This window comes from Eptesicus fuscus, chromosome 14 (assembly GCF_027574615.1).
Source record: "Eptesicus fuscus isolate TK198812 chromosome 14, DD_ASM_mEF_20220401, whole genome shotgun sequence".
NCBI lineage: Eukaryota > Metazoa > Chordata > Mammalia > Chiroptera > Vespertilionidae > Eptesicus > Eptesicus fuscus.
The window spans coordinates 39122962-39148634 of NC_072486.1; the positions used below are offsets into that span (position 1 = coordinate 39122962).

Genomic DNA, 25673 nt, shown 5'->3' on the forward strand with positions numbered 1-25673 from the left:
TTACTTCACGTTATCAGTAGTGCCTGGACCAGAATGGTCATCAGTTTGAAAAGAGGCATTGACAAAAAAAAAATAAAAAAATTATTCATTTCTGTAGATTCTTTTAAATTTTGAAAATGAACTGTACTTAATAAACACTGACTTTATAATCATTCAAAATGCGTATACTTTTTTGGGAACAAGCTGTATTCTATTTAATTGTAAATTGTTCTCAATTAGTTACATAGAAAAGTACCAACAACAAATGAAAAAATCAATTCTAGCCCTGGCCGGTGTGGTTCTGTTGGTTGGAGTGTCCTCCCATACACCAAAAGGTTGCCGGTTCAATCCCTCATCGTGGCACATATAGGCGGCAAATCAATGCATGTTTCTCACATTAATGTTTCTCTCCCCCCGCCCCCCACTCCTTCTCTCTAGAAACATGAACATATCCTCAGGTGAGGATTTTAAAAAGTTAGTTCTATATTTCAGTCAAATAAACAGAAAAAATAAATGGGGCTTTGAAGATATTTTCCCTGCCTTGAAAAGATGTCTACGTTCACCCAGCATATAACCACCTGGCATTTTGTCCTCCCAAAAGGGAAAACTTATTAAACAAGTCCCACAAAGTGAGACCTTCAGGTAGGTGAACCAACACATCTAGTATGGCCAGGACTTTCCCAGTTTTAGCACTGAGAGTCCTGCATCCTGGGAACCCCCTTAGTCCCAGGAAAACCTGGACCTCAGGGTACCATATAAATGCATAGTTATGTCTTCAACAAAACGTATGAAAATGTGGGCAGTGTATTCAAAATTGGAGATGAGCATATTATAAAGTATGATTTTAAGATATCTGAGCAGCTAGCAAAAAGAAATTATACAGCTCTATATAATCATACTTAACAGCTCTATATAATCATACTTATAGATATTCTCTATAAATTATACAGCTCTATATAATCATACTTATAGATATTCTCAATATCTCAGAATGTTGCTGAGAATATCAAAAGTTTGTCCAGTTCCAATAGTGTGGTGAAGGCCTGGGATGGGGAGAAGAGGGGAGGAGGGTGGCAATGGGGGGAGGGGGGACATCTGTAATACTTCAACAATAACAATAAAATTAAAAATAAAACAATTTTTTTTAAATTTGTCAAATCCTTCATTGTGATGATATTTAGTATGCGCAGCCAGTTTAAAAAAAGGGGGGGGGGGGGGGCCTCCAAACAGCACACACACATTTACACACACTGGGTATTTCATCTACATATAAAATTGAGACACCATAGAAGGAAAGAATGAGAAAAGAATCAAATTTCATCCAAGAATTTTAAAGTATCTCATCTCTGTGAAATGGTGGAAAAGTCCAGTTTTGATGTTTCAGTTTTGTGACATCATGACAGGTTAAAAACTCTCGTACAAGTAGAAACAGGAAATCTGTAAGTTTAAAGAGCTTGGACTGGCACATACTCTCAAAGGTCCTTTCCAACTTGAACATTCCATGACGGTGTGACCCCTTCACAGATGAAATCAAGTCAAAGCTACACCGTTCCAGGGGTCCAGTTCTGGCTGGCGATGGAGCCTGGACTGTTCATTAGCCATGTTCTCATCTTAAGTATACTTACAAGCACTTAGAACCAAAGGAGCATATGGTCAGCATGGAAAGATAAACGACACATTTCTCCTCATGTGAGGTATTTTACTTAGTTTATATCCTAAACAGATAAACTGGCCTCAAGTTTAAAAAAAATGACTTTGAGTCCTGCCGGCGTGGCTCAGTGGTTGAGCGTTGACCTATGAACCAGTAGGTCACGGCTCTATTCCCGGTCAGGGCACATGCCGGGGTTTCGGGCTCCATCCCCAGTTGGGGGCATGCAGGAGGCAGCCCATCCATGATTCTCTCTCATCATTGATGTTTCTACCTCTCTCTCCTTCTCCCTTCCTCTCTGAAATCAATCAATCAATAAATATATATATATTTTTTTTTAAAAGGACATTGAATCTACAAATTCTTTAAGCTGTCATTAGGTACTTCAACTATAAAATTGCACAATATTCTTAATATATATAGTATTTGTTTTCATGAACTCTCTAAACAAGCCAAAGAAATGATCACAGTAACTTAAAAAGAGGACAAACATCTTTGGAGTTTGGAGGACTTTCAAAATTCAGAAAACAAGTTTCATAACGAATTATTGCTGTTGTGTAGTTGTAAGAAAAACAACTAATTGGGTCTTGTAAGAAAAACAAACAAATCCATAGTTTAAGGAGGGCCAATGACGAAGCTTGGTGTTTCTTTATTTTGACAACTTTATTCCTATCACTAAAAGAGATTATAAAAAGATGTCTAAAGGTATTTATTGTACAATATGTTAGTTTTCCTTAATCTGGGAAAGACTCCAAATTAGATAAACAAAAAATTGCTGCCTTCAAGGGAAAAGATGGATTATTCTAAGGAGCAGGTACATACTGAGTTGCTTTTCAATCATGATTTTGAATTTATGCTCATCCATCTCTATGCCAGCATAACCCATGGTACTGTGCCTCCATCACCAATGGTACTGACCACTGCAGACCAAGGCTGCTGATCCATACCACGCTATCTTGGCTACACTAGTACCCCTTTCTAAGAAGTGTATACAGTATATTCTGTCAAAGGCCAGGACTGCTGTGCTAAGGGACCTTGAATAAAATACTGAAATCTCCCAGGCCCTCAGTTTCCTGTTTTCTTCATCTGTGGAATGGGGTCAACAATCTCACATACTGTATGTTTATAAAATCAAAACTAAAAATAAATACAGTTAAAAATACATGAAAGAACTGTAAATTATAAAGTTATAATACCTCACTTAACCAGCTGAATTGGCAAAAGACTATATCTCTGATATAACAAAACTATTCCCTGAGGATATATGAGTACATATATGTCACAAAAACTTTTAATAAAATACTTATAATACACAATAGTTCTTAAATTAAAAAGAGAAGTCATGCAAAGCACTATAAATTATAGATAGGTAGGATGCTTTAGGATTACAGCAGTTAGAATGGTGTATTACTTGAACCTCATGCTGGAAATCACATAGGTGATTCTTTTAATGCCAAGTTTATATAGACCCTTACATCCCTTCAGGACAAAGGCTTGTTAACCATTAACTAGGTGCAAGTGCAAGTTCATTTCCCCAACACTTCAATGAAAACACTTTTTACTTGTATGCATTTCCATCTAAAATGCGAGATCAACACAGCCCTCCAGCTACAGCCATCTATTCTAATCGACCTAAAAAGAGTGAAATGAAATGGAAAACACACACACACCATTATCCACAGCTATCTACCACCACAAAGAAAAAGCAGAATGAAACAACAAAATTAAATGCAAATAGTACTTTTCCAAACACAGAAAAAAATGTTCTTAAAAATCCCCTCAGTTTCCTAAACTCACAAATGCCTAAGGCAACAAAAATACCCTTTTCAAGCAGGAGGATGACTGTGTCAAATAAAGCACGACCTAAACCCTTTGATGGAATGCTTATATTAAAATATCCTTCACACATTTATATCTGGACCAATTTTAAAATTAAATTGTGCAGTACAGTATCTATACAATATAATTTGGAAATGTCAGTGAAAATAAGGATATGAGAAATACACTAAATATTTTTGTCTCTTGGAGACTTACCAAAATTCCTGCAGCAGGAATGCCTGCAAATGTAATGGAAATAAAATCTTTGAAAACTGTGACTATATTTTAATTTGTTTAAAACAGTTTAAACTGCAGTCAATCTCTCTCTTAAATTCTTATTTTAAACAAGTACACTTGCCCTGTATTTTCTCGAATAGACCTAATATTTTCTTGCAACAAAATCAGACTACTGTGGGATATAGGTAATCTTTTCTTTTTTTAAAGATTACATAACTTCTAAAAGACGTCGGTGTCTGAGGCGAAATCAAAACCAATGCGACTGCAAACGGAAATGGAACTGCTAGATATCCATTTTTAACAAAAATAGAAATTATTCTTACTTTCCAGAGAGCTATTATGTCAGGAATACCTTTCTCAATAAATGAATCAGTTAATCCAATAGCAAAACACTTCACGTTAAGCTATCGTAAGCCAGGTGAGCCCTATGATAACATACACAGAACCTGCAGTCAAGCCAAGTCCAAGAACTAAATGGGGTTCTAAAGCGTAACTTTCCTCATTCCCTTGATGCCTATTTCCCAGGTTCAACTGAGGTGTTGATGCATCAGACTCCGGAGCCTGTGGGAAGCGAATTTATCTCAAGGACCAGAACCCCAGCGAGCTCTATGCAAGGGGTGGGGGTGGGGGTGGGGGGCACCCACCCGAACACCTGCTCTGAAAAGCCTGCCAAAATGCCCAATACAACTCACCAGCAGCCGCGGTGCACACAGCTCCAGCCGGCGCCGGCTCCCCCCACCCCGCCCCACCTCGCTCCATCCTTGGGCTCTTCATTCCCATCCCTCGGTTAACTTTCAAGATAAAAGGGGAGAAACCTGTTGGAATGGATTTTTTTAGAAGATAAATGCTACAGATGAAGCAGAATTAAAGCAGCTCCGAGAAACCCATTCATTTACATACAACCACAAGACGGTTCGCCCACGAGTATTCGGTCCGTTGAGGATGCAACCCTATGATTTGCAGAGAAGATGGGATCACCTCCCAGGGACGGTGTCTCTCCCAGGGGAGAAAATAGTCATCAATGTGGCTCTTCACCCAGGCAGCTCCAGGCGCACGTCGCCGAGGTGCGGAAATGCCAGCGAAGCCCGGCGCTCACCAGTGCGGCATCTCCGCTAGGAGGCAGGGCTCGGGGCCGAGTCCCGCCCCCCGCCCGCCCGCCCGCCCGCGCCCCAGGCCGGGGTCCCACCCGGAGGCTGAGAGAGCGGCGGGGCGGCGCAAGGGAGCCGCGCGCGGAAGGCGGCCGCCACGCGCGAGACCCCGCGGGGAGGGCGCGGCGCCGAGCGGCCGGGGGCGCAGTCGCGGGCTCACCGGGCGCCGGGAGGGACCGCAGGACGCGCGCGCCGGCTCCGCTGCCTCGGCTGCTCCTCCGCCCGGAGCCACAGCGCCCCCGCGCCGCGGGAGTGGCCGTGGCGGCAGGTGCTCGGGTGCCTCCGCCCCCGGCTCCGTCGCGACGGCTCCTGCGAGGGCGCCAGCAGCTGCAGGCAGCGCCTCAGCGCCCGCCGCCTCACCATCCTGGGAGCGAGCCTTGGCCGGGCCCGCGGCGCCCCCGGGCCGCGCGGGGCATGGGCCCCAGCTGGGTTCGCTCCACGTGGCCCGATCACTCACTCACTCATTGTGACCTTCAGACCTGGGAGCCCTGCCAGCGTCCGCCGGCCGCTGGCCGCAGTTCGGCCTTTACCAAGATGGCGGCCCCCGCGGCCCCCCACGCCGAGGCCATCTTGGGTAAGGAGGCGCCTCGGGCGTGCGCTTGGCCCACTCCCGACCCCGCCTGCGCCCCGGGCGCGCTCTGCGGGAGCCCTAAGTCCGCAATGAATGGTTCCCCAGCCCTAAACCCGAAGCTAACGCTCATCCCCAGGAATACCCTCCTGGGCACCTGCCGTCATTGCTCACACCAGGGGAGATGGTGCTGGCCCGCACCGCCTGCGCAGTCACCGCGCACGGGCGCTGGGGAGCGGCAGACTGAACCCGGGGTGCCGCGAGCCGGGGAGCGAAGAAACTGGCCGGGGCTGTGAAGTTTGCAGTAGGTATTGCATAGGAACGGCAGCACGGCCTTGTCAGTGTGCTCCTTAACCTTTAAAATGATACTCACTTTTTTTATAAAAAGTCAGGATAATGATAAGAGCATAAAGTTATGATTCTGAGTTTCTCGCAGGATTTTCTTTCTCAAACTGCAGGATGAGATGAGCTGTTTCAAGAAGTAACTTAAGTACAAACAAACCGAAATAGAATTCAACAATGGATGGCTGGGCAGAAAGAGTCCTCTGTAAAGTCATCCAGAGTGTGGCCACTGGCCAGAAAGAAATACCCTCTGAATAACATGTTAATTTAAATTTTAAAAAGAGAAAAAGAAAAAAAAAGAGGAAGAAAGAAATGCCCTCTGTCCGGGGCTCGGGTCTAATTGGCAAAAAGAAAAGGAATACAGGTCCCCAAATGCAGATATGACTGCTATGAAAAGGCCAAGCAAACTAATTTGCATTTTGAAAGTGCACGTGTGTGTTAGGCTGTAGAAATATAAAAAAGACTGTGCTTGGTGTGAGCCTCTCGCCCTCAGGCTAGCGAGCAGTTGCTGCTGAATCCCGGGGACTTAAGTGTGATTAGGAACTGCTGGCGCCTGCCTGGAGCAGAGACTGCTCTCGCTCAGTGGTACCTGCGGTGCAACAGCGATCGAAACAAAACAGCGCTACAAACCCAAAGGGTATGATGTTACTTGGCTAAGGAACTTTAAGAAGATGCCCTTTGTTGCCCTCACCACAATTTTTTTATTAATGTAAATTGTCAAAAATACAGAAAATAAATATGTCTTTTTGTATACCGTTTGAATAAGTTACAGGCATCAAAATACTTCACCTCTAAATACTTCAGCCTTCCTCTCCTAAGAGTAAGGACATTTGCTTCAGAATCACAATATTATCACACCTATGAAAACAATTTCCTGATATCATTTAATGTTCAGTACACATTCAAGATTCTATGATTGTCACACGAATATCTTTTATATCTATGAGTTGGGTTTTTTTATTTTTTTGGTTTTTGTTTGTTTTTTAACTAGGATACTGTCTATGGCCATATATTGCATTTGCTTATGATGCTGAAGAAACAATTTGAAATGTTCACAAAATAACTTTTTTTAATGTTTTTATTGATTTTTAGAGAGAGAGAGGAAGGGAAGGAGAGAGAAACATCCATCGGTCGCCTCCCACATGAACTGCGACTGGGGATCAAACCTGCAACCTGGGCATGTGCCCTGACCAGCAATTGAACCAGCAACCTTTTGGTGCACCGGACAGTGCTGAACCAACTGAACTACACCGGCCAGGGCAAGAACTATTTTCTTTACACATCATACTCACGGATATTCTGAAGAGACAGATGTTCATAGGGCGTTCTTCATCAAGAGCAGGTGCTTTAGATAAGCACATCTCTGCATACCAGGAAAGTCTAGGAGGAAAGAGTAGTTTTTAACACCACATTGAGACTATAACTGAAGCTGTATTAAATAGTAATGTTTATACTTAACTCCTGAAATACATAAACTTAATGGATTATGTTGGAATCTCTACTCAACCTAACTTCTAAAGTTTAACGACTGTTTTTTCCCCCTAAACAATGAAAAGAAGCTGTTCCATATAATAATTTATATCACTCCAGACAAAACGTCTAGCTTTCCCTGCTTCACAGTACAGAACGAAATGAACATTGCACCCTCTGCATTTTACTCATGGTTTAATTTTAGATCCTGACCTGCTGAATTGGGTTTTATTTGTCCTTCCCTTTTATGCACCCTCTAGGAAGTCAGGAACTCAGCAGATAATGGTAACTATTTTCAAGTTATTTAATTTTTAAATGTTAGTTAATGCTATAAAAAAAAAAAGGTGCAAATTTACACAATTCCTTAAAAGTGACTGGTGGCCAATGTAACTGTTTTTGGAGATTAGAATTAAATAAGATTATTTTCATACTTCACAAAACATTAGGTGCTACTTAAGCTCCTTCTGGAGAACCATAGTTAAAACAGTTTTAGCATAGTAGGTCTCATCTTTAAAGTGAGTTCTGTAATCAGTACTGTTCTCCTAGCTCCAGGCCTAAAGGGACAGAGGTCTAAAGGACTACATGATTTGTTACTAGAGGACTTTCAATTCGTATTTATAGCAGCATCTGTGGAAGTCACTTAAATACTGTGTTCACCTCCTATTTAATCAAATGTTGTTTTTCTGACCATTAAGAATCTTTAGATAACTTCATATAGCAAAAGGAAGAATCTTGGGAAGTTAAATTGTACTCTGTGCCCTATCATTCTCTACTAGGTTCTCTTTGACCTTGGGAAATACCCTTTTCACCTCCTAGTTCCCCCATACCTATCCTCCAAATGACACTGAGTGTCTATGGCTACTTGCAGCTGTAACATTTGGAGGCTCTACGAAAAAGTTTTGAGGGGAAGGGGGGTGGGGGGCAATGAGGGGATAAGGACACATATGTAATACCTCAATCAATAAAGGAAAAAAATAAAATAAAAGTTTTGAGGGGAAAATATGTGAAGCGAGGGTGCTGATTATGTTACTGGACTGGGGACTGGGCCCAGAGCAGGTCTGCCTCGAGCTGGCTGGTAGTGTGTGGGTTCTTGACTTTGTGCAGGAAAGATCTCACAAGAGTCCAGGTGATTTTGAGAGTATGTTTATTAAAGCTGGAAACCATATTAGAGATCAATCAAAGGACTTGTATGCATGCATATAAACATAACCAATGGACGCAAAACTCGGGGGGGTGAGGGCATGTATGGGAGTGGGGTGGGGGGGGGCAATGGTAAGATATGTACACATATAATACCTTAATAAAAAAAATTTAAAGCTGGAAACCGTGAAACAAAGAAAGAGCTTAAGGTAGAAGAAGAAACAGGAGAGCCTAGGAGGGGCTGCTTTGGATTCTTAGAAACGTTATAGGAAAGAAGTGAGCCACGCAGGGCTGAGTGAACTCAGAAGTAAAAGTCACAGTGACAGAAGTGAGACAAGGTGGAGCTGTTGTTAGCTCACTAGAAGTAAAATAAAAGGGGGCCTTACTTACAGACAGATTCAGAGAGTTAGCCTGGGATGAGCTGCCACTGCCTGCTGCTGCTCTGGTTTCAAGTCTGGTGGGGACATGCTTAGAGAGAGAGAAAGAGGGGTGAGAGAGAGAGAAACATTGATTATTTGTCTTCCACATGTCCCCCAACTGGGGATCGAACCGCCAATCTGGGTACCTGCCCTAACCTGGAATCGAATCATGACCTTCTGGTTCATAGCTCGACATTCAACTACTGAGCCACACCAGCTGAGCTGGAATTCTAACTTCTTAGACTTAGTATTTTCCATGTGGACTAATAGCTGCAAAAATGCAGGGGAGAACTTCAAAAGTGGAGGGATTAAGATGAATCTGCCATTGTTAATATCTATTCCACCTTGAATATTCTCAAGTATCTGTTTCTCCATAGACCGAGTAACTAAGGAGGATTACTTCTCCTAACCCTTCCCATCTACCCTTGAATTCCCATGTCCTCAGCTACAAACAAGTATGTGTCGTCTACATGCTTCCAATTTGGGGACAAAGAATACTGCTCTCTGTGGTAAACTGAAGAATCTTCCTTCCCCCTAAGATATCTATCTGCTAAGCCCCAGAATCTATAAATGTTACCTTATATGGCAAAAGAGACTTTGCAGATATGATTAAATCAGGACCTTGAGGTGAGAGATTAGTCTGGATTATCCAAGTGGGCTCTAATTGTAATCACAATAGTCCTTATAAGAGGGAGGCAAGGAAGTCAAAGAAAAAAGGCAATATGGTAACAGCAAGCAGAGATTGAAGTGATGCAACCACAGCCAAGGAATGCAGACCACGTCTAGAAGCTAGAACTGGCAAGGAATGGATTCTCCCCTGGAGCCTGTAGAAGGAACCAATCCTGCCCACACCTTGACTTAAGCCCAGTAAAACTGATTTCGGCTTAAGGCCTCCAGAACTGTAAGAAAGCAAATATGTGTTGTATTAACCAACCAAGTTTATGGTAATTTGTTACAGAAACAATAGAGAACAAATAAACTCTCCTTTCAGCAGTCTTTGAAGTCTGATGACAATATATATGTACTAGAGGCCCGGTGCACAAAATCGTGCACTGGGGGGGAGGGATGGGGGAGTCCCTCAGCCCATCCTGCGCCCTCTCTCAGTCCGGGAGCCCTCACTCCTTACTGCCTGCCGCTTGCTGCTCCTTACCACTCGGCTGGCTGCTCCTTAGCGCTGCTGCGGAGGCAGGAGAGGCTGCCGCCAGGACCACTGTGCTGCTAGCTGTGAGCCTGCTGGCGAGCCCAGCTTCTGGCTGAGCGGTGCTCCCCCTGTGGGAGCGCACTGACCACCAGGGGGCAGCTCCTGCATTGAGCATCTGCCCTCTGGTGGTCAGTGCACATCATAGCAACCGGTTGTTCCACCGTTCAGTTGATTTGCGTATTAGATTTTTATTATATAGGATATATATGTAAGTATATGTGTGTGTGTGTGTGTGTGTGTGTGTGTGTGTGTGTGTGTGTGTGTTTGTCAAGTTAGCATAACATTAATGAATGGACACAGGACTGTAGATCTAGACTCCATACTAGACTTCTAGGCTGAGCTCTGAGAGACCAAATTTTCAGGAGTTATAGGACCAGTTTTCCTGGTTGGTATTAGCAGTAGCGATTGGAGGCTTCTGAGGAAGGAGCAGAAGCCCTAGTGTTGACAGAGATTGCTTCTGGTCCTGTCATGAACAAGTCATTAACTGCCCTAAGCCTCTGAAGTTGATCTACATGATCACTAAGAGCCCTTCCAATTCTAAAATTCTGAGCTGTTGCAAAACATATTTTACCTTTCAATTTCACATTCACATGTTACTGCTATCACAGTCTCTCTCCAGCCTATCTAGCCAGCCTCCCTCCCCACCACGGAGTCTACTGATACATCAGTAACTTTAACCACAAGCACATGGAGCTTGTTTCTTCTAGCTTGTAAATTTCTTCCCTGCCTTCCTCGCCTGAGCACTCAGACTCATCCTCAACACTCAAACCACAAATCACAGACTGAGAAGCTCTCTCATCTTCCCAAAGCAGAGAGGTCATCTCTGCCTTGGTGCTTTCGGAGAACTAAAGCAGTATCAAATTATAGTTGAATATTCTTTTCCATTTCTGTTTCCCAAAATCCGAATGTGGGCTACTCATAAGCAATATTCTGTCAGATTCGTGTTTATATCTCTAGCACCTACTTCTGTGTTTGGCACCCATAGCAGACACTCATATTATGTTTATAGACTGAATAAACAGATGAATAATTAATCCCTGAACTCTGAGAACCTAGTTGAGGTTGTGGGGGAGGAGTTGGGAATGGGAAGGGGTGGAAGTGAAGTACAAGAAGACAGGAAATTCATGTTTCAGCAAGATGTCCAGAGTGCTGGAGAAAAAGTTGAGGCAGTTTGTGTGATAATTTAATTCAAGGCTATCTACAGATACTTATTGTACATGCAATTTAGCATCTCTCTTGACCTTGCTTCAAAGTCAGTTTCTAAGTGGAGTTAACAGTATGAGCTATCTTGCACAGTAATCTGCTGATTAGAAGCTCTTAACTGAGGCGGATGGCAGGCAGCCACACACAATTTGTCAGCCCTGCATCCTTGCATGCCTCTAGGCAGAGGCTATAACTTGAGGATTTTATGGTAGCTAGTTAACAACTCTGTCCTCATAGACCATTCTGAGTAACAACTCATGAAACTGTCTCCCTTCAGTTTTTCTTCTTAAACATAAAAATTACTCACCCACCCTCACTCCTTGAGTGCTCCAGATATATCTTCCATTTTCTTGATACGAAATACAAAGGACAAACCAACTGAGGAAACCTCCTTTAAGTGGAAATGCGGCTATCATTTCCACACTAGAAAACCTGCTAAATCACACTTTTACAATATATAGACTGATGTTAATTTACAGTGTGTCTTTGATCATGCATAATTTTTATGATGTAGTCATCTCTGTGTGTTCCTTTGCTGTTTTATACTATACTAGAGGCCTGGTGCACAAAATTCATGCACGGAGGGGGGTTCCTCAGCCCAGCCTGCACCCTCTCCAATCTGAGACATTCTTCTCTCAATCCAGTACAACTGGCTTCTAACCACTTGCCTGCCTGCCTGATCACCTCTAACCCCTCTGCCTGCTGGCCTGATCGCTCCTACTTTGCCCCCCTGCCAGCCTGATTGCCCCTACCTTGCCCCCCTGCTGGCCTGATCTTGCCCCCAGCTGCCCTCCCTTGCAGGCCTAATCTCACCCTCAACTGCCCTCCACTGCCTGCCTGGTTGCCCCCAACTACCCTCCCCTGCCTACCTGATCTTGCCCCCAACTGCCCTCCCCTGCCAGCCTAATCACCCCTAACTGCCTCTGCCCAGCCCCCCACCACCATGGCTTTGTCCAGAAGGAAATCAGATGTCTGGAAGATGGCGTTGACCCAGTCTAATTAGCATATTACCCTTTTATTAGTATAGATAGATTATGTAGGATAGGATTGCTTAAATGGGGGTGGGGCCTTTTTCAGCAGGAGGAGAAGCTCTCGGCAGACAAAAACACATAATCCCTATATCTGGACTAATAGCCAGCCATATGCACTATACTGCCAAACCGGTCATTAAAAAATTGAATCACTTTCTTAGACCTTGCACCAAACAGCTGTTGCCCTTAAAACCCCTCCTCAGCCCCACCTTAGGTTCTGCCTTCACAGTTCACCCAGAGTAGGTTCTGATTGGTCGGTTTCTATGCCGGTCAAAAGCTCCACCTACTAGGCAGCCATTGGCTCCTCGCAGTTCATCCAGATTTGGTTCTGATTGGTTAGTTTATATGCCAGTCAGCATCTCTGGGCCTATCTCCAGGCCTGATCATAGAGGCGAGGCTGATCAGCAGCTGCCCCAGGCTGCTGGAGAGCGGGCTGAACTGCTGACCTCTGGGAGAGAGAGAGAGGCTTGGCTTCTGGCAGGGTCTGATCACCCTGCTTCTCTCTCTGGGCCTCGCCAGGAGTCACTGCCACTGCTGATCAGCCCCTCCTCTCTCTCTCTCCAAGAGGTCAGCAGTTCAGCCTGCTCGCCTGCTGCACACACAGCCTGGCGTTTGGTCGTGCCTTCGGTCGTTTTGGATGTTATGAACCTGGCTCTTTATATACACTGAGTGGCCAGATTATTATGATCTCTGAACGCATAATAATCTAGCCACTCAGTGTATATAGATACTTATATCAGTTTAGAATTTTACATTTGAGATTCAGCTTACTTTTTTAAGGTACCACTTATTGTACATTTTCCATGTATCAGACACTATGCTAAATGCTTTACAATTCCCATAACAAACTCGGGCACTAAGCATTATTATCCCCTTTTTATAGAGGAGGAAGCTGAGATTTAGAGAAGCTAATTAACTTTCCTGAGGGCGCAAGGCTAGTGAGATGCAGAGGTAAGCCTCAATCCCATGTCTGCTAGATGGAGAGATTCAATAATGAGATGAGCTTCTTACTTGCTTTTTATAATGCTAATGTGACATTATATTGCTTAAGAAATACCACTCAGCAATTAACAATAGCTTGTGGAGGGAAATGTAATCCTTATTTCCAGAATCAAAATTTTCACAATTTATAGTAAGCATCCCATTAGGTAACATATATTTACCGCTAGGTGGGTAAAGCTGTGTATTACTGTGCTCAGAGTTTCCCCAGCATCAAGGACTAATAGCTAACCCTCTTATAAAACAAACTATTCTCTGTTTCAATTCTTAAACTTAGAGAGAGCAAAGCTATAGCCCTAAGGACTCTCTACATGGATCCAGGCCAAACATGAAATATAGGTCTATCATATATATGTCAATGTACATTAGTGGAAATTACAATGTTTTGTAGAAATTCAGATTAACCTACAACCTCTGTCATGTTCTGTACCATTAGTAATATGAAATTTTGATTATTAGGTTTTACTTATTCCTTTTTAAAATGACAAGAAGATTTATACAGTATCCTGTAACCTCGGTCTTCTATGGAAAGATAAGAATGTGTGTGATTTTCAATGTAATTATAGTGAACTTAGGGTTTACAGAATGTCCCAGATTTGCAAGGACAGCCTGAGATTTACTCTTGGGTTGGTCTTGGTTCCTCTAAGAAGATACTCAACTCCCAAAGAGCAAGAACCAGACTTCAGTGGTTTTCCAGGTGATTGCATAAAAATCACTGAAAAGTATGTTTAACAGACAGATGGGCTTCACCCAGGAGAAGACTCAGTAATAATAACAAATACTTATATAGTATTTACTATGCTCTAGGCACTGTTCTGAGCACATTACATTTACTCATTTTACCTGCTCAACAGGAAGAGTATTTGTGTGCATCTCTTCCCAACAATTGGCTACGTTACCTTGTGAGGTAAATGTTGTTATTATCATCACCAACTATCAGTGATGAAACTAAGGCACATAGAGGTTAAGGAACTTGCCCACGGTCACCCAGCCAATCAGAGATTGAGCCAGATTTTAACATAAGCTGCCTGGCTTCAGAGTCTGCACTTTTAACTTCTGTGCTATGGTTCCCCTAATTTGCATGTTAAACAAATTTTGCAGATGACTCTGCTAGACAGCAAAGCATGGAAACCCTGACAACTGTCAACTGATGTATGAATCCCCTCTTATAACCTCATACCTGGCTGTCTCTGACTTAGGGTTGGGAACCAACCACCTCAGGACAGCCTATTTTATTTTTTAAGTTTCTAGTCATTAGCTATTGCATCCTCTGTGCCATGGAGACTAAATGTGATCCTGGGAAGAAACTTGACTTGGGAGTAAGTAAGGTGGTATACTGGGTTGTCTCATGTGGCTTGGAAGAGTATTTGTGTGCATCTCTTCCCAACCCTGTGTTTGATGATGTTTGTTGGTAGCTTGAAGTCCAACTTGATGGGAGTTTGACACCACAGGAGTCAGCAGACACCACAGAGGAGGGCTTCTTTTCCCCTAGAGAGCTGGTGGTTAAACGTTTGCCAGCATGCCGCTGGATTTATGGCATGGTCCGGGCTCAACCAACAATTGGCTACGTTACCTCAGGTACATTCTTTAAATTCTCCAAGCCTTAGTTTTTTTCATTTGTAAAAATGGAAGAAATGACAACTGTGGAAATCCAATGAGATGTTTCTTTTGAGAGAATGAAATGAAATATGGAAGCATTTGGCATTATTTTGAAGAGATGAAGAGTAGGCACTTACTTTACAAAGAATGTTCCTTTTTTCCCCCCATTTCCCAGTTGCTCCCAAACAGTGAAAGACATCTATCAGATTCCTCCATGTCTCTTTCCCAAGCTAAATTTTTTTTAAATTATTACTCATTTGTCACTGTTTCCAGACCCTTTTTCATATTTCAAGATATATCACTCACCGATCACAACTCCAGCCTCCCTTGGGATGTATTCCGGTTATTTCTCTGAGCTGCCCTTCCCGGTGCCGCTCACTCTGCTGTCACCAGCTCTGCTGCTTGTGCCAGAGGCCGCTCACTATGGGCACCAAACTGATGCACCCGAGCCCAACAAAGGTCACAGTTCCATGACACAGTGGGAAGAATGCTCCTACTCCCATGTGGCTGATGATCTTCCACAAGTACCAAAGATGTGTTCCTTAGACCCCAAAACTCCCAAAGTTTTGAAGAGGTTTAGTGAGACTACTGTTTAATTATTTTACTCCCATCTCCTTTCCACAGAAATCAGTTATTAATTTGAGGGGGAGAGATCGCCTGAATCAGGAGAAAATTTCAAACAAACAAAACTTATGCCCAGACCAGTTCTTCCTTCAACACTTAAGGCTTTGTAACCAGGCCAAGATTAGCCACCTGACTCTCCCTTTTGGTTCTATTCTATCCTGAGAGGCTCATTTGTCCATCAACCGGCCAGACACACCTATGCCACCTGGATTCCAGTGGTGGATTCAGATAGATTCAGCCTGAGGGCTCCTATAAAATTTCTCACCAAGTGTAGAGTTGGAGGTGTAGAATGGAGAGGGAAGATCTCTCCTTCAGGGTAGAACACTGTAGTTTTATAAGAGTTGCCTAAGTGGCCCCAGCCAGGTAGCTCAGTTGGTTAGAGCATGGTTCCAATACATCAAGGTTGCAGGTTCAATCCCCAGTCAGGGCACATGCAAGAATCAACCAGTGAATACATAAATGAGTGGGACAACAAATCTCTCTCTCTCTCTCTCTCTCTCTCTCTCTCTCTCTCTCTCAGTCAATCAAGAAATTTGTTACCTAAGATGAAATTACTTTTTTCAGTCATCCATTATTAATTTACACTTAACTTGGTTGCTGTTTAGTCATATCTTCCACTAATCGCATATTTGTAAGTTGCTTGTTTTTTTGTTTTGTTTTGTTTTTAATATATTTTATTGATTTTTTTACAGAGAGGAAGAGAGAGGGATAGAGAGTTAGAAACATCGATGAGAGAGAAACGTCGATCAGCTGCCTCTTGCACACCCCCCACTGGGGATGTGCCCGCAACCAAGGCACATGCCCCTGACCGGAATCGAACCTGGGACCCTTGAGTCCACAGGCTGACGCTCTATCCACTGAGTCAAACCGGTTTCGGCTGTAAGTTGCTTCTTTGAACATAAATGGAGAGCTTATACCTATGCAATAACCCCAGCCTATTGAGGGCATTTTACTAGTAGGTTCTGATTTGGTCTCTGTCACATCCTTTTATGTGACAAAAACATGACTAAGGTGATAGGCTTTTACTGAAAGATATAGGGGGGAAAAGCCTCATAGAAGACTGGACAATGTTTATCATTTAGAATACAGCAGTAGCTCTCTTGGCCCAAAACATCTTTGGTAATCCAAATGCTAGTGCCTCCACCAGTTTTGAGACCCCAAATGTGCCTTTGTTTCCTTCTCTATCTGCTTTTCTATTAACTTTGCTTCTATTGCCTCTTCTGCTGCTGATTATTTCTACTGCCTTCCTGCTATATCTGGGATGCAAAATGTCCTTAATGCGAATCCAATGGGATCTGAGCACACTGTTGGGCAGATTTCTCATGCAGATCACTCCCAGGCGACTGCTCTGCCATGACTAGCCTAACAGATGATTTTGTCTAGAATAACAATTCCTAGTCCACTCAGCTGTGGCCAACACAAGGGGGTCACTTGACAAAAAATGTGTTCATTCATTCAATAGATATGAATTAGTCACCAACTATGTGCCAGATGTTGTTATAGCTGCTAGTGATATACACTAAGTGCCTGCCCACAGGGAGCACTCATTACAATGTGAAAGAAATACAATAAGTAAGTCAAGGAAAATTAATTTAGCGATAAGTACTGTAACATAAAAAACAATGTAATGAGACTGAGAGATACTGGGCTGGGGGCAAGAATTAGAGTTGACAGGGCAGACCTCTGAAAAACATAAAATTGAAGTTGAGACTTGAGTGTTGAGAAGGAGTTACTTTTGTCAAAATCTCTGCAAGAGCATTCCAGCACATTCCAGAGCATTCTAGCAAAGGCCTGGGTACAGGACAGAGGTAGGTGTCCTGGAACAGAAAGAAGGCCAGGGTGGTGGAACTATTGAGAGTAAGGGGAAGAAACCAGAAGGTAAAATTGGAGAGGCAGCAGGGGCCAGATCATTCAGCAAGTGGCACTAGAAAACCACTGGGGAGTTTGAACTATAGGAGATGTGTCGCAGCTGGGGGTAATGATCTGGTTTAGACAAAGGTTAGAATACGGTAACATCAGAAAGTGCTGCCTGGGCAGGGTTTAGTCCAGGTATTCGGCCCTAGCAAGCACTTAGCGTTTGGTTAAATAGTCCAGTCAGTCATTCAGAAATTTCTGTCCCTCCATCTTTCTGTCATTTATGACTTGATAAGCATGCTTTCAATGTTCTCATTCTGATTATAGTATTAACATTGCTTCAGAGAGAGCAGCTGAAGGCCACAGCCAGCAATGATAATTCATAGGATACAAAACCAAGGTCCAGATCACAGAATGAAGGTGGGTCAGCTGTATGACTAAGGGAATTGCTCAACTTTCCTCCCCATGTTCTCCCCTCACCCCATTGAAAGAGTGTCCAGTACCAAGGTCTCTTTTTGGGACCCTCTTGTCAAACCTCCCAACCCCCACAGTCCTTCCATAAGGAGAACCAAGGACAACACTCCTGCTCTTGAAGCCAGTCCAGTAATGCGATCTTACCACAGGCTAACAGCCTCCCTCAGTCTACTGCTTGGATTTCTACGTGCCACCTGTTCTGGACTTCCAGGGCTTGTCCCTCACCAGTTAGGATGTTCCAGGTACTTGAAGCGAGATCTTCTATCACTGGACTCAGAAAGCATGTCCTGCCTCCTGGACTGCACCTTTCTCCCAGTGAGACAGGCCAGTAGCCAGCGCAAGTGGAATAGGGAAAATGAGCAGATAGTTAAACAGCAGTTTGCAGGCCTCTAGTAAAACCTATCTTCCCTGAATCAGGGACACTTAAGAATAAATAGTTGGCACTTCTCCTCCCCAACCAGAAGATAAATAGCTTAATCACCTGACTGGGGGAGACAGAGAAATTCAATTAGTGCCACTTGCCAACCACCCCAAGGACAGATGAAGTTAAGCGAACAAATCTCATTTTGATACATGGTGACCCTCTCCTGAGACCTCCCCTAAGATTTCCACCTGCAAGATAGAGATAAAGAGCCGAAACCGGTGTGGCTCAATGGATAGAGCGTCGGCCTGCGGACTGAAGGGTCCCAGGTTCGATTCCGGTCAAGGGCATGTACCTTGGTTGCGGGCACATCCCCAGTAGGGAGTGTGCAGGAGGCAGCTGATCGATGTTTCTCTTTCATTGATGTTTCTAGCTCTCTATCCCTCTCCCTTCCTCTCTGTAAAAAATCAATAAAATAAAATAAAAATAAAAAGATAGCGATAAAGACCCTCAACACAAAGCACCCAGCCCACTCTCCCCGAGAGGGGCCTGCCTGTGTCATTCCTTTCCCCTTCTCCTTCCCCCACAGGCATGTAGCTCCGAAACTCTAAGGGACCCCATGAGACTTGCAACCAAGGAACAGTGGGCAATGGCAGCTGATCCCATGCTAACCCCCTGAACCTGTCTCCAAGGTCCCCTTTTCCCTGACCTCCCGGTAAGCCAAAGCACCTAGGCTTTCCTGTTGCTTCTATGCCCGCCCTTGTTTCGCTGTCCTAAGTGTGTTTTTGCTGCGGCCAATAAATTCTTGCTTGCTTCGCTGCGCTTTGTCTCGATTGAAATCTTTCCTTCCAGAAGACAAGAACTGAGGTCTCATCGTCTTGCTAGTGAACAGCACCTGTTCTCCAAATGTCTATTCCAATCCAGTTATCAGCTCTCACTCCCAAATGCTGTCCATTCCTCCTGCCTGTTTGTATTGGTAGACATATCCGGATAGTAAAACTGTCCCACCGAAGGCTTTAAGTGAGGATCACACTGAGGTGTGTAAAAGCAGGGTCAGCCTTTGACCTTTTGACCTTCTGAATTAGAATGAAGCCTGAAAATATCAAGATTACAGTACCCTGGGGTTGCAGGAGAGTGCTTCCTTCTATGGGGCTTTGAATTAATCTGAAGTGTTTATATATTCAAGAGCTGGAGACGTTAGCTGCTCTTAGCATTAATGGTTCACTGAAGACGGAGTTTCAGTTTAGATGGTAGGTTAGTGTTGTAATATTTTGAATTCTTAAACACAGCTGTCAGTTGGTTATTGACTATATTTGGGAGCTAAAAAGTAAGGAGCAGGCATAGCTGGTACTGTTTTATCAACATTGTCCCTGGGCCCACACCCAGCAAGTCGCTGGGCTTGGTCACCCTTTCTACCTGGTGAGGCATCTGGAGAATTGTTTTTCTAATTCTTCTACCGGCCTTTGGTAGTAATCTCAGTTTTAAAAAGACAATTAAAAAGAAAATTTTATATTATAGAATAATGAATGTCTACTTTAGAAACTTAGCAAAATACAATGAGGTATAAAGAAAGAGATAAAATCACCATCCGTCCCAGCATCTGGAGATAAGCACTGACTCCTAAATGCTGTTCATTCCTCCATAAAAATGACTATCATATGTGCTCACTTGGAAACAATGTGCACTTACTATGTGCCGGCTTCTGAACTAAGTGCTTTAATATGTATTAAACTATTTAATTCTCCCAACAGCCCTGTGAGGTAAACAAAAGCAGATTCAAACCAGGCAGGCGACCTGGAATGCCTGTTCTTACCCAGCACACAACATAAAGAAAACAGAGCCTACGCCCCATCCTTTGACTTAGAGGAGCACTTTTAACATGTTACATTTCAAGAAACTAATTTCAAAATTCACCAGAAAATACACTATCTTGTGATTTAAGGAACAGAAGAGATATTGTACTCAACGTGTCACTGTCAGTAACATCTGTTCTTTGCAGATGGTGCTTCTCCCAAGTTTAACATTCTCACAAGCAGACTGATGGCATAATAACTAAGCTTTTGTCCATTTATTTTTTCCTTAATGCATTCCATCTATTACACCCAGCACCAGTGACTAAGGGAGAAAATATGGATGAAAAGGGAAATAAAGACAGGAAAAGAGCAGTGCCCACACAAGCTGGGGTGGAGGACGCCTCTGAGACAATCCTTTTGATGTCACAGGTTAAAATTAGCCTCTCAGGGACGGATCAGTCTTCCATGGATACTGGTTACCTCACTGGCCTCCCAGCACCCACTCTAGCGTGCAATGATCCATGTTGTATGGAAAGCAGGTCCTGTGAGCCTCACTTCCGGCTGCGTGCACTGGCTCCATGGGAGCCTTATCCTCCTGTACCCTCTCCCTCCCAACAGCCTTTGCTATGCCCTCTGCCAGCATCACTGTCTATTATGCTGCTCCTCCTTTCTCAGCTGGAGGGGCATTTCCTCCAGAAAACCTCTCCCATCTGCCTGAGGAGGCCAAACTCCCACCCACCCCGAAGAGGCCACACTCCCACCCACCCCGAAGAGACCAAACTCCCATCCACCCCGAAGAGGACAAACTCCCATCCACCCCGAAGAGGCCAAACTCCCATCCCCCTGAAGAGGCCAAACTCCCATCCACCCCGAAGAGGCCAAACTCCCATCCCCCTGAAGAGGCCAAACTCCCACCCACCCCGAAGAGACCAAACTCCCACCCACCCCGAAGAGACCAAACTCCCACCCACCCCGAAGAGACCAAACTCCCACCCACCCCGAAGAGGAAGAGGCCAAACTCCCATCCACCTGAAGAGGCCACACTCCCATCCCCCTGAAGAGGCCAAACTCCCACCCACCCCGAAGAGACCAAACTCCCACCCACCCCGAAGAGGCCAAACTCCCATCCCCCTGAAGAGGCCAAACTCCCATCCACCTGAAGAGGCCAAACTCCCATCCACCCCGAAGAGGCCAAACTCCCATCCACCTGAAGAGACCAAACTCCCACCCACCCCGAAGAGGCCAAACTCCCATCCACCCCGAAGAGGCCAAACTCCCATCCACCTGAAGAGGCCAAACTCCCATCCACCTGAAGAGGCCAAACTCCCACCCACCCCGAAGAGGCCAAACTCCCATCCACCCGAAGAGACCAAACTCCCACCCACCCCGAAGAGACCAAACTCCCATCCACCCCGAAGAGGCCAAACTCCCACCCACCCCGAAGAGGCCAAACTCCCATCCACCCCGAAGAGACCAAACTCCCACCCACCCCGAAGAGGCCAAACTCCCATCCACCCGAAGAGACCAAACTCCCATCCACCCCAAACTCCCACCCACCCCGAAGAGGCCAAACTCCCACCGACTACGAAGAGGCAAAACTCCCATCCACCTGAAGAGGCCAAACTCCCATCCACCCCGAAGAGACCAAACTCCCATCCACCCCGAAGAGGAAGAGGCCAAACTCCCATCCCCCTGAAGAGGCCACACTCCCATCCCCCCGAAGAGGCCAAACTCCCATCCACCCGAAGAGACCAAACTCCCATTCCCCCGAAGAGACCAAACTCCCACCCACCCCGAAGAGGCCAAACTCCCATCCACCCGAAGAGACCAAACTCCCACCCACCCCGAAGAGGCCAAACTCCCACCCACCCCGAAGAGACCAAACTCCCACCCACCCCGAAGAGACCAAACTCCCATCCACCCCGAAGAGGCCAAACTCCCACCCACCCCGAAGAGACCAAACTCCCATCCACCCCGAAGAGGCCAAACTCCCACCCACCCCGAAGAGACCAAACTCCCATCCCCCTGAAGAGGCCACACTCCCATCCACCCGAAGAGGCCAAACTCCCATTCCCCCGAAGAGACCAAACTCCCATCCACCCCGAAGAGGCCAAACTCCCATCCACCCGAAGAGACCAAACTCCCATCCACCCCGAAGAGACCAAACTCCCATCCACCCGAAGAGACCAAACTCCCATCCACCCGAAGAGACCAAACTCCCATCCCCCTGAAGAGGCCAAACTCCCATCCACCCGAAGAGACCAAACTCCCATCCCCCTGAAGAGGCCAAACTCCCATCCACCCGAAGAGACCAAACTCCCATCCCCCTGAAGAGGCCAAACTCCCATCCACCCGAAGAGACCAAACTCCCATCCCCCTGAAGAGGCCAAACTCCCATCCACCCGAAGAGAGCAAACTCCCATCCACCTGAAGAGGCCAAACTCCCATCCACCCGAAGAGGCCAAACTCCCATCCACCCGAAGAGACCAAACTCCCATCCACCCCGAAGAGGAAGAGGCCAAACTCCCATCCCCCTGAAGAGGCAAAACTCCCATCCACCCGAATAGGCCAAACTCCCATCCACCCGAAGAGACCAAACTCCCATTCCCCCGAAGAGAACAAACTCCCATCCACCCCGAAGAGGCCAAACTCCCATCCACCCGAAGAGACCAAACTCCCATCCACCCCGAAGAGACCAAACTCCCATCCACCCGAAGAGACCAAACTCCCATCCACCCGAAGAGGCCAAACTCCCATCCACCCGAAGAGACCAAACTCCCATCCACCCCGAAGAGACCAAACTCCCATCCACCCCGAAGAGACCAAACTCCCACCCACCTGAAGAGACCAAACTCCCATCCACCTGAAGAGGCCAAACTCCCATCCACACGAAGAGACCAAACTCCCATCCACCCGAAGAGGCCAAACTCCCATCCACCCGAAGAGACCAAACTCCCACCCACCTGAAGAGACCAAACTCCCATCCACCCGAAGAGGCCAAACTCCCATCCACCCCGAAGAGACCAAACTCCCATCCCCCTGAAGAGGCCAAACTCCCATCCACCCGAAGAGACCAAACTCCCATCCCCCTGAAGAGGCCAAACTCCCATCCACCCGAAGAGACCAAACTCCCATCCACCTGAAGAGGCCAAACTCCCATCCACCCGAAGAGGCCAAACTCCCACCCACCCCGAAGAGGAAGAGGCCAAACTCCCATCCCCCTGAAGAGGCCAAACTCCCATCCCCCTGAAGAGGCCAAACTCCCACCCACCCCGAAGAGGAAGAGGCCAAACTCCCATCCCCCTGAAGAGGCCAAACTCCCATCCACCTGAAGAGGCCAAACTCCCACCCACCCCGAAGAGGAAGAGGCCAAACTCCCATCCCCCTGAAGAGGCCAAACTCCCATCCCCCTGAAGAGGCCAAACTCCCATCCACCCCGAAGAGGCCAAACTCCCATCCACCCGAAGAGACCAAACTCCCATCCACCCCGAAGAGACCAAACTCCCATCCACCCGAAGAGACCAAACTCCCATCCACCCGAAGAGACCAAACTCCCATCCACCTGAAGAGGCCAAACTCCCATCCACCCGAAGAGGCCAAACTCCCACCCACCCCGAAGAGGAAGAGGCCAAACTCCCATCCCCCTGAAGAGGCCAAACTCCCATCCCCCTGAAGAGGCCAAACTCCCACCCACCCCGAAGAGGAAGAGGCCAAACTCCCATCCCCCTGAAGAGGCCAAACTCCCATCCACCTGAAGAGGCCAAACTCCCACCCACCCCGAAGAGGAAGAGGCCAAACTCCCATCCCCCTGAAGAGGCCAAACTCCCATCCCCCTGAAGAGGCCAAACTCCCATCCACCCCGAAGAGGCCAAACTCCCATCCACCCGAAGAGACCAAACTCCCATCCACCCCGAAGAGACCAAACTCCCATCCACCCGAAGAGACCAAACTCCCATCCACCCGAAGAGGCCAAACTCCCATCCACCCGAAGAGGCCAAACTCCCATCCACCCGAAGAGACCAAACTCCCATCCACCCCGAAGAGGAAGAGGCCAAACTCCCATCCCCCTGAAGAGGCCAAACTCCCATCCACCCGAAGAGGCCAAACTCCCATCCACCCGAAGAGACCAAACTCCCATTCCCCCGAAGAGACCAAACTCCCATCCACCCCGAAGAGGCCAAACTCCCATCCACCCGAAGAGACCAAACTCCCATCCACCCCGAAGAGACCAAACTCCCATCCACCCGAAGAGACCAAACTCCCATCCACCCGAAGAGGCCAAACTCCCCTCCACCCGAGAGACCAAACTCCCATCCACCCCGAAGAGGCCAAACTCCCATCCACCCCGAAGAGACCAAACTCCCACCCACCCCGAAGAGACCAAACTCCCATCCACCCGAAGAGACCAAACTCCCATCCACCTGAAGAGGCCAAACTCCCATCCACCCGAAGAGACCAAACTCCCATCCACCCCGAAGAGACCAAACTCCCATCCACCTGAAGAGACCAAACTCCCACCCTCCCCGAAGAGGAAGAGGCCAAACTCCCATCCCCCTGAAGAGGCCAAACTCCCATCCACCCCGAAGAGGCCAAACTCCCATCCACCCGAAGAGACCAAACTCCCATCCACCCCGAAGAGACCAAACTCCCATCCACCCGAAGAGACCAAACTCCCATCCACCCGAAGAGGCCAAACTCCCATCCACCCGAAGAGACCAAACTCCCATCCACCCCGAAGAGACCAAACTCCCATCCACCAGAAGAGACCAAACTCCCATCCACCCGAAGAGGCCAAACTCCCATCCACCCGAAGAGACCAAACTCCCATCCACCCCGAAGAGACCAAACTCCCATCCACCTGAAGAGGCCAAACTCCCATCCACCCGAAGAGGCCAAACTCCCATCCACCCCGAAGAGACCAAACTCCCATCCCCCTGAAGAGGCCAAACTCCCATCCACCCGAAGAGACCAAACTCCCATCCACCCGAAGAGACCAAACTCCCATCCACCCCGAAGAGACCAAACTCCCATCCACCTGAAGAGACCAAACTCCCATCCACCCGAAGAGGCCAAACTCCCATCCACCCCGAAGAGACCAAACTCCCATCCCCCTGAAGAGGCCAAACTCCCATCCCCCCGAAGAGACCAAACTCCCACCCACCCCGAAGAGGAAGAGGCCAAACTCCCATCCCCCTGAAGAGGCCAAACTCCCATCCACCTGAAGAGGCCAAACTCCCATCCACCTGAAGAGGCCAAACTCCCATCCACCCGAAGAGGCCAAACTCCCATCCACCCGAAGAGACCAAACTCCCATCCCCCTGAAGAGGCCAAACTCCCATCCACCCGAAGAGACCAAACTCCCATCCCCCTGAAGAGGCCAAACTCCCATCCACCCGAAGAGACCAAACTCCCATCCACCTGAAGAGGCCAAACTCCCATCCACCCGAAGAGACCAAACTCCCATCCCCATGAAGAGGCCAAACTCCCACCCACCCGAAGAGACCAAACTCCCATCCCCCTGAAGAGGCCAAACTCCCACCCACCCGAAGAGACCAAACTCCCATCCCCTGAAGAGGCCAAACTCCCATCCACCCGAAGAGACCAAACTCCCATCCCCCTGAAGAGGCCAAACTCCCATCCACCCGAAGAGACCAAACTCCCATCCCCCTGAAGAGGCCAAACTCCCATCCACCCGAAGAGACCAAACTCCCATACCCCTGAAGAGGCCAAACTCCCATCCACCCGAAGAGACCAAACTCCCATCC

The 25673-nt window shown here is 46.6% G+C and overlaps 2 protein-coding genes across 6 annotated transcripts in view; one reads left to right on the forward strand and one right to left on the reverse strand.

Annotated features, from left to right (window-relative positions):
* NAPEPLD (N-acyl phosphatidylethanolamine phospholipase D) overlaps window positions 1–7099 on the reverse strand; it is a 44211-nt gene extending 37112 nt beyond the window's left edge. For 3 of the 5 annotated variants that reach the window (XM_054725957.1, XM_054725959.1, XM_054725958.1), the window contains exon 1: window positions 7033–7099. The gene's annotated coding sequence lies outside the window, so the exon portion shown is untranslated. Of the gene's footprint in view, window positions 1–4990; window positions 5075–7032 lie in introns of those variants that run through there. The other 2 variants (XM_054725956.1, XM_054725955.1) reach the window with 2 other exon arrangements.
* Window positions 4651–6487, forward strand: LOC129151512 (proline-rich protein HaeIII subfamily 1). Its single transcript, XM_054726622.1, has 2 exons — window positions 4651–5404; window positions 5835–6487. Exons 1-2 carry the CDS (start codon window positions 4651–4653, stop codon window positions 5864–5866), a joined length of 786 nt encoding a protein of 261 aa, XP_054582597.1. The 3' UTR covers window positions 5867–6487.
* Window positions 7100–25673: the final 18574 nt, after the last annotated feature.

Bases quoted from the DNA above. Each gene is read 5' to 3' on its own strand.
- LOC129151512 (XM_054726622.1), top strand. From the start codon at position 4,651: ATGGGATCACCTCCCAGGGACGGTGTCTCTCCCAGGGGAGAAAATAGT. The intron at 5,405-5,834 runs GTAAGGAGGCGC...AGTTTCTCGCAG, and splicing joins CCACGCCGAGGCCATCTTGG to GATTTTCTTTCTCAAACTGC.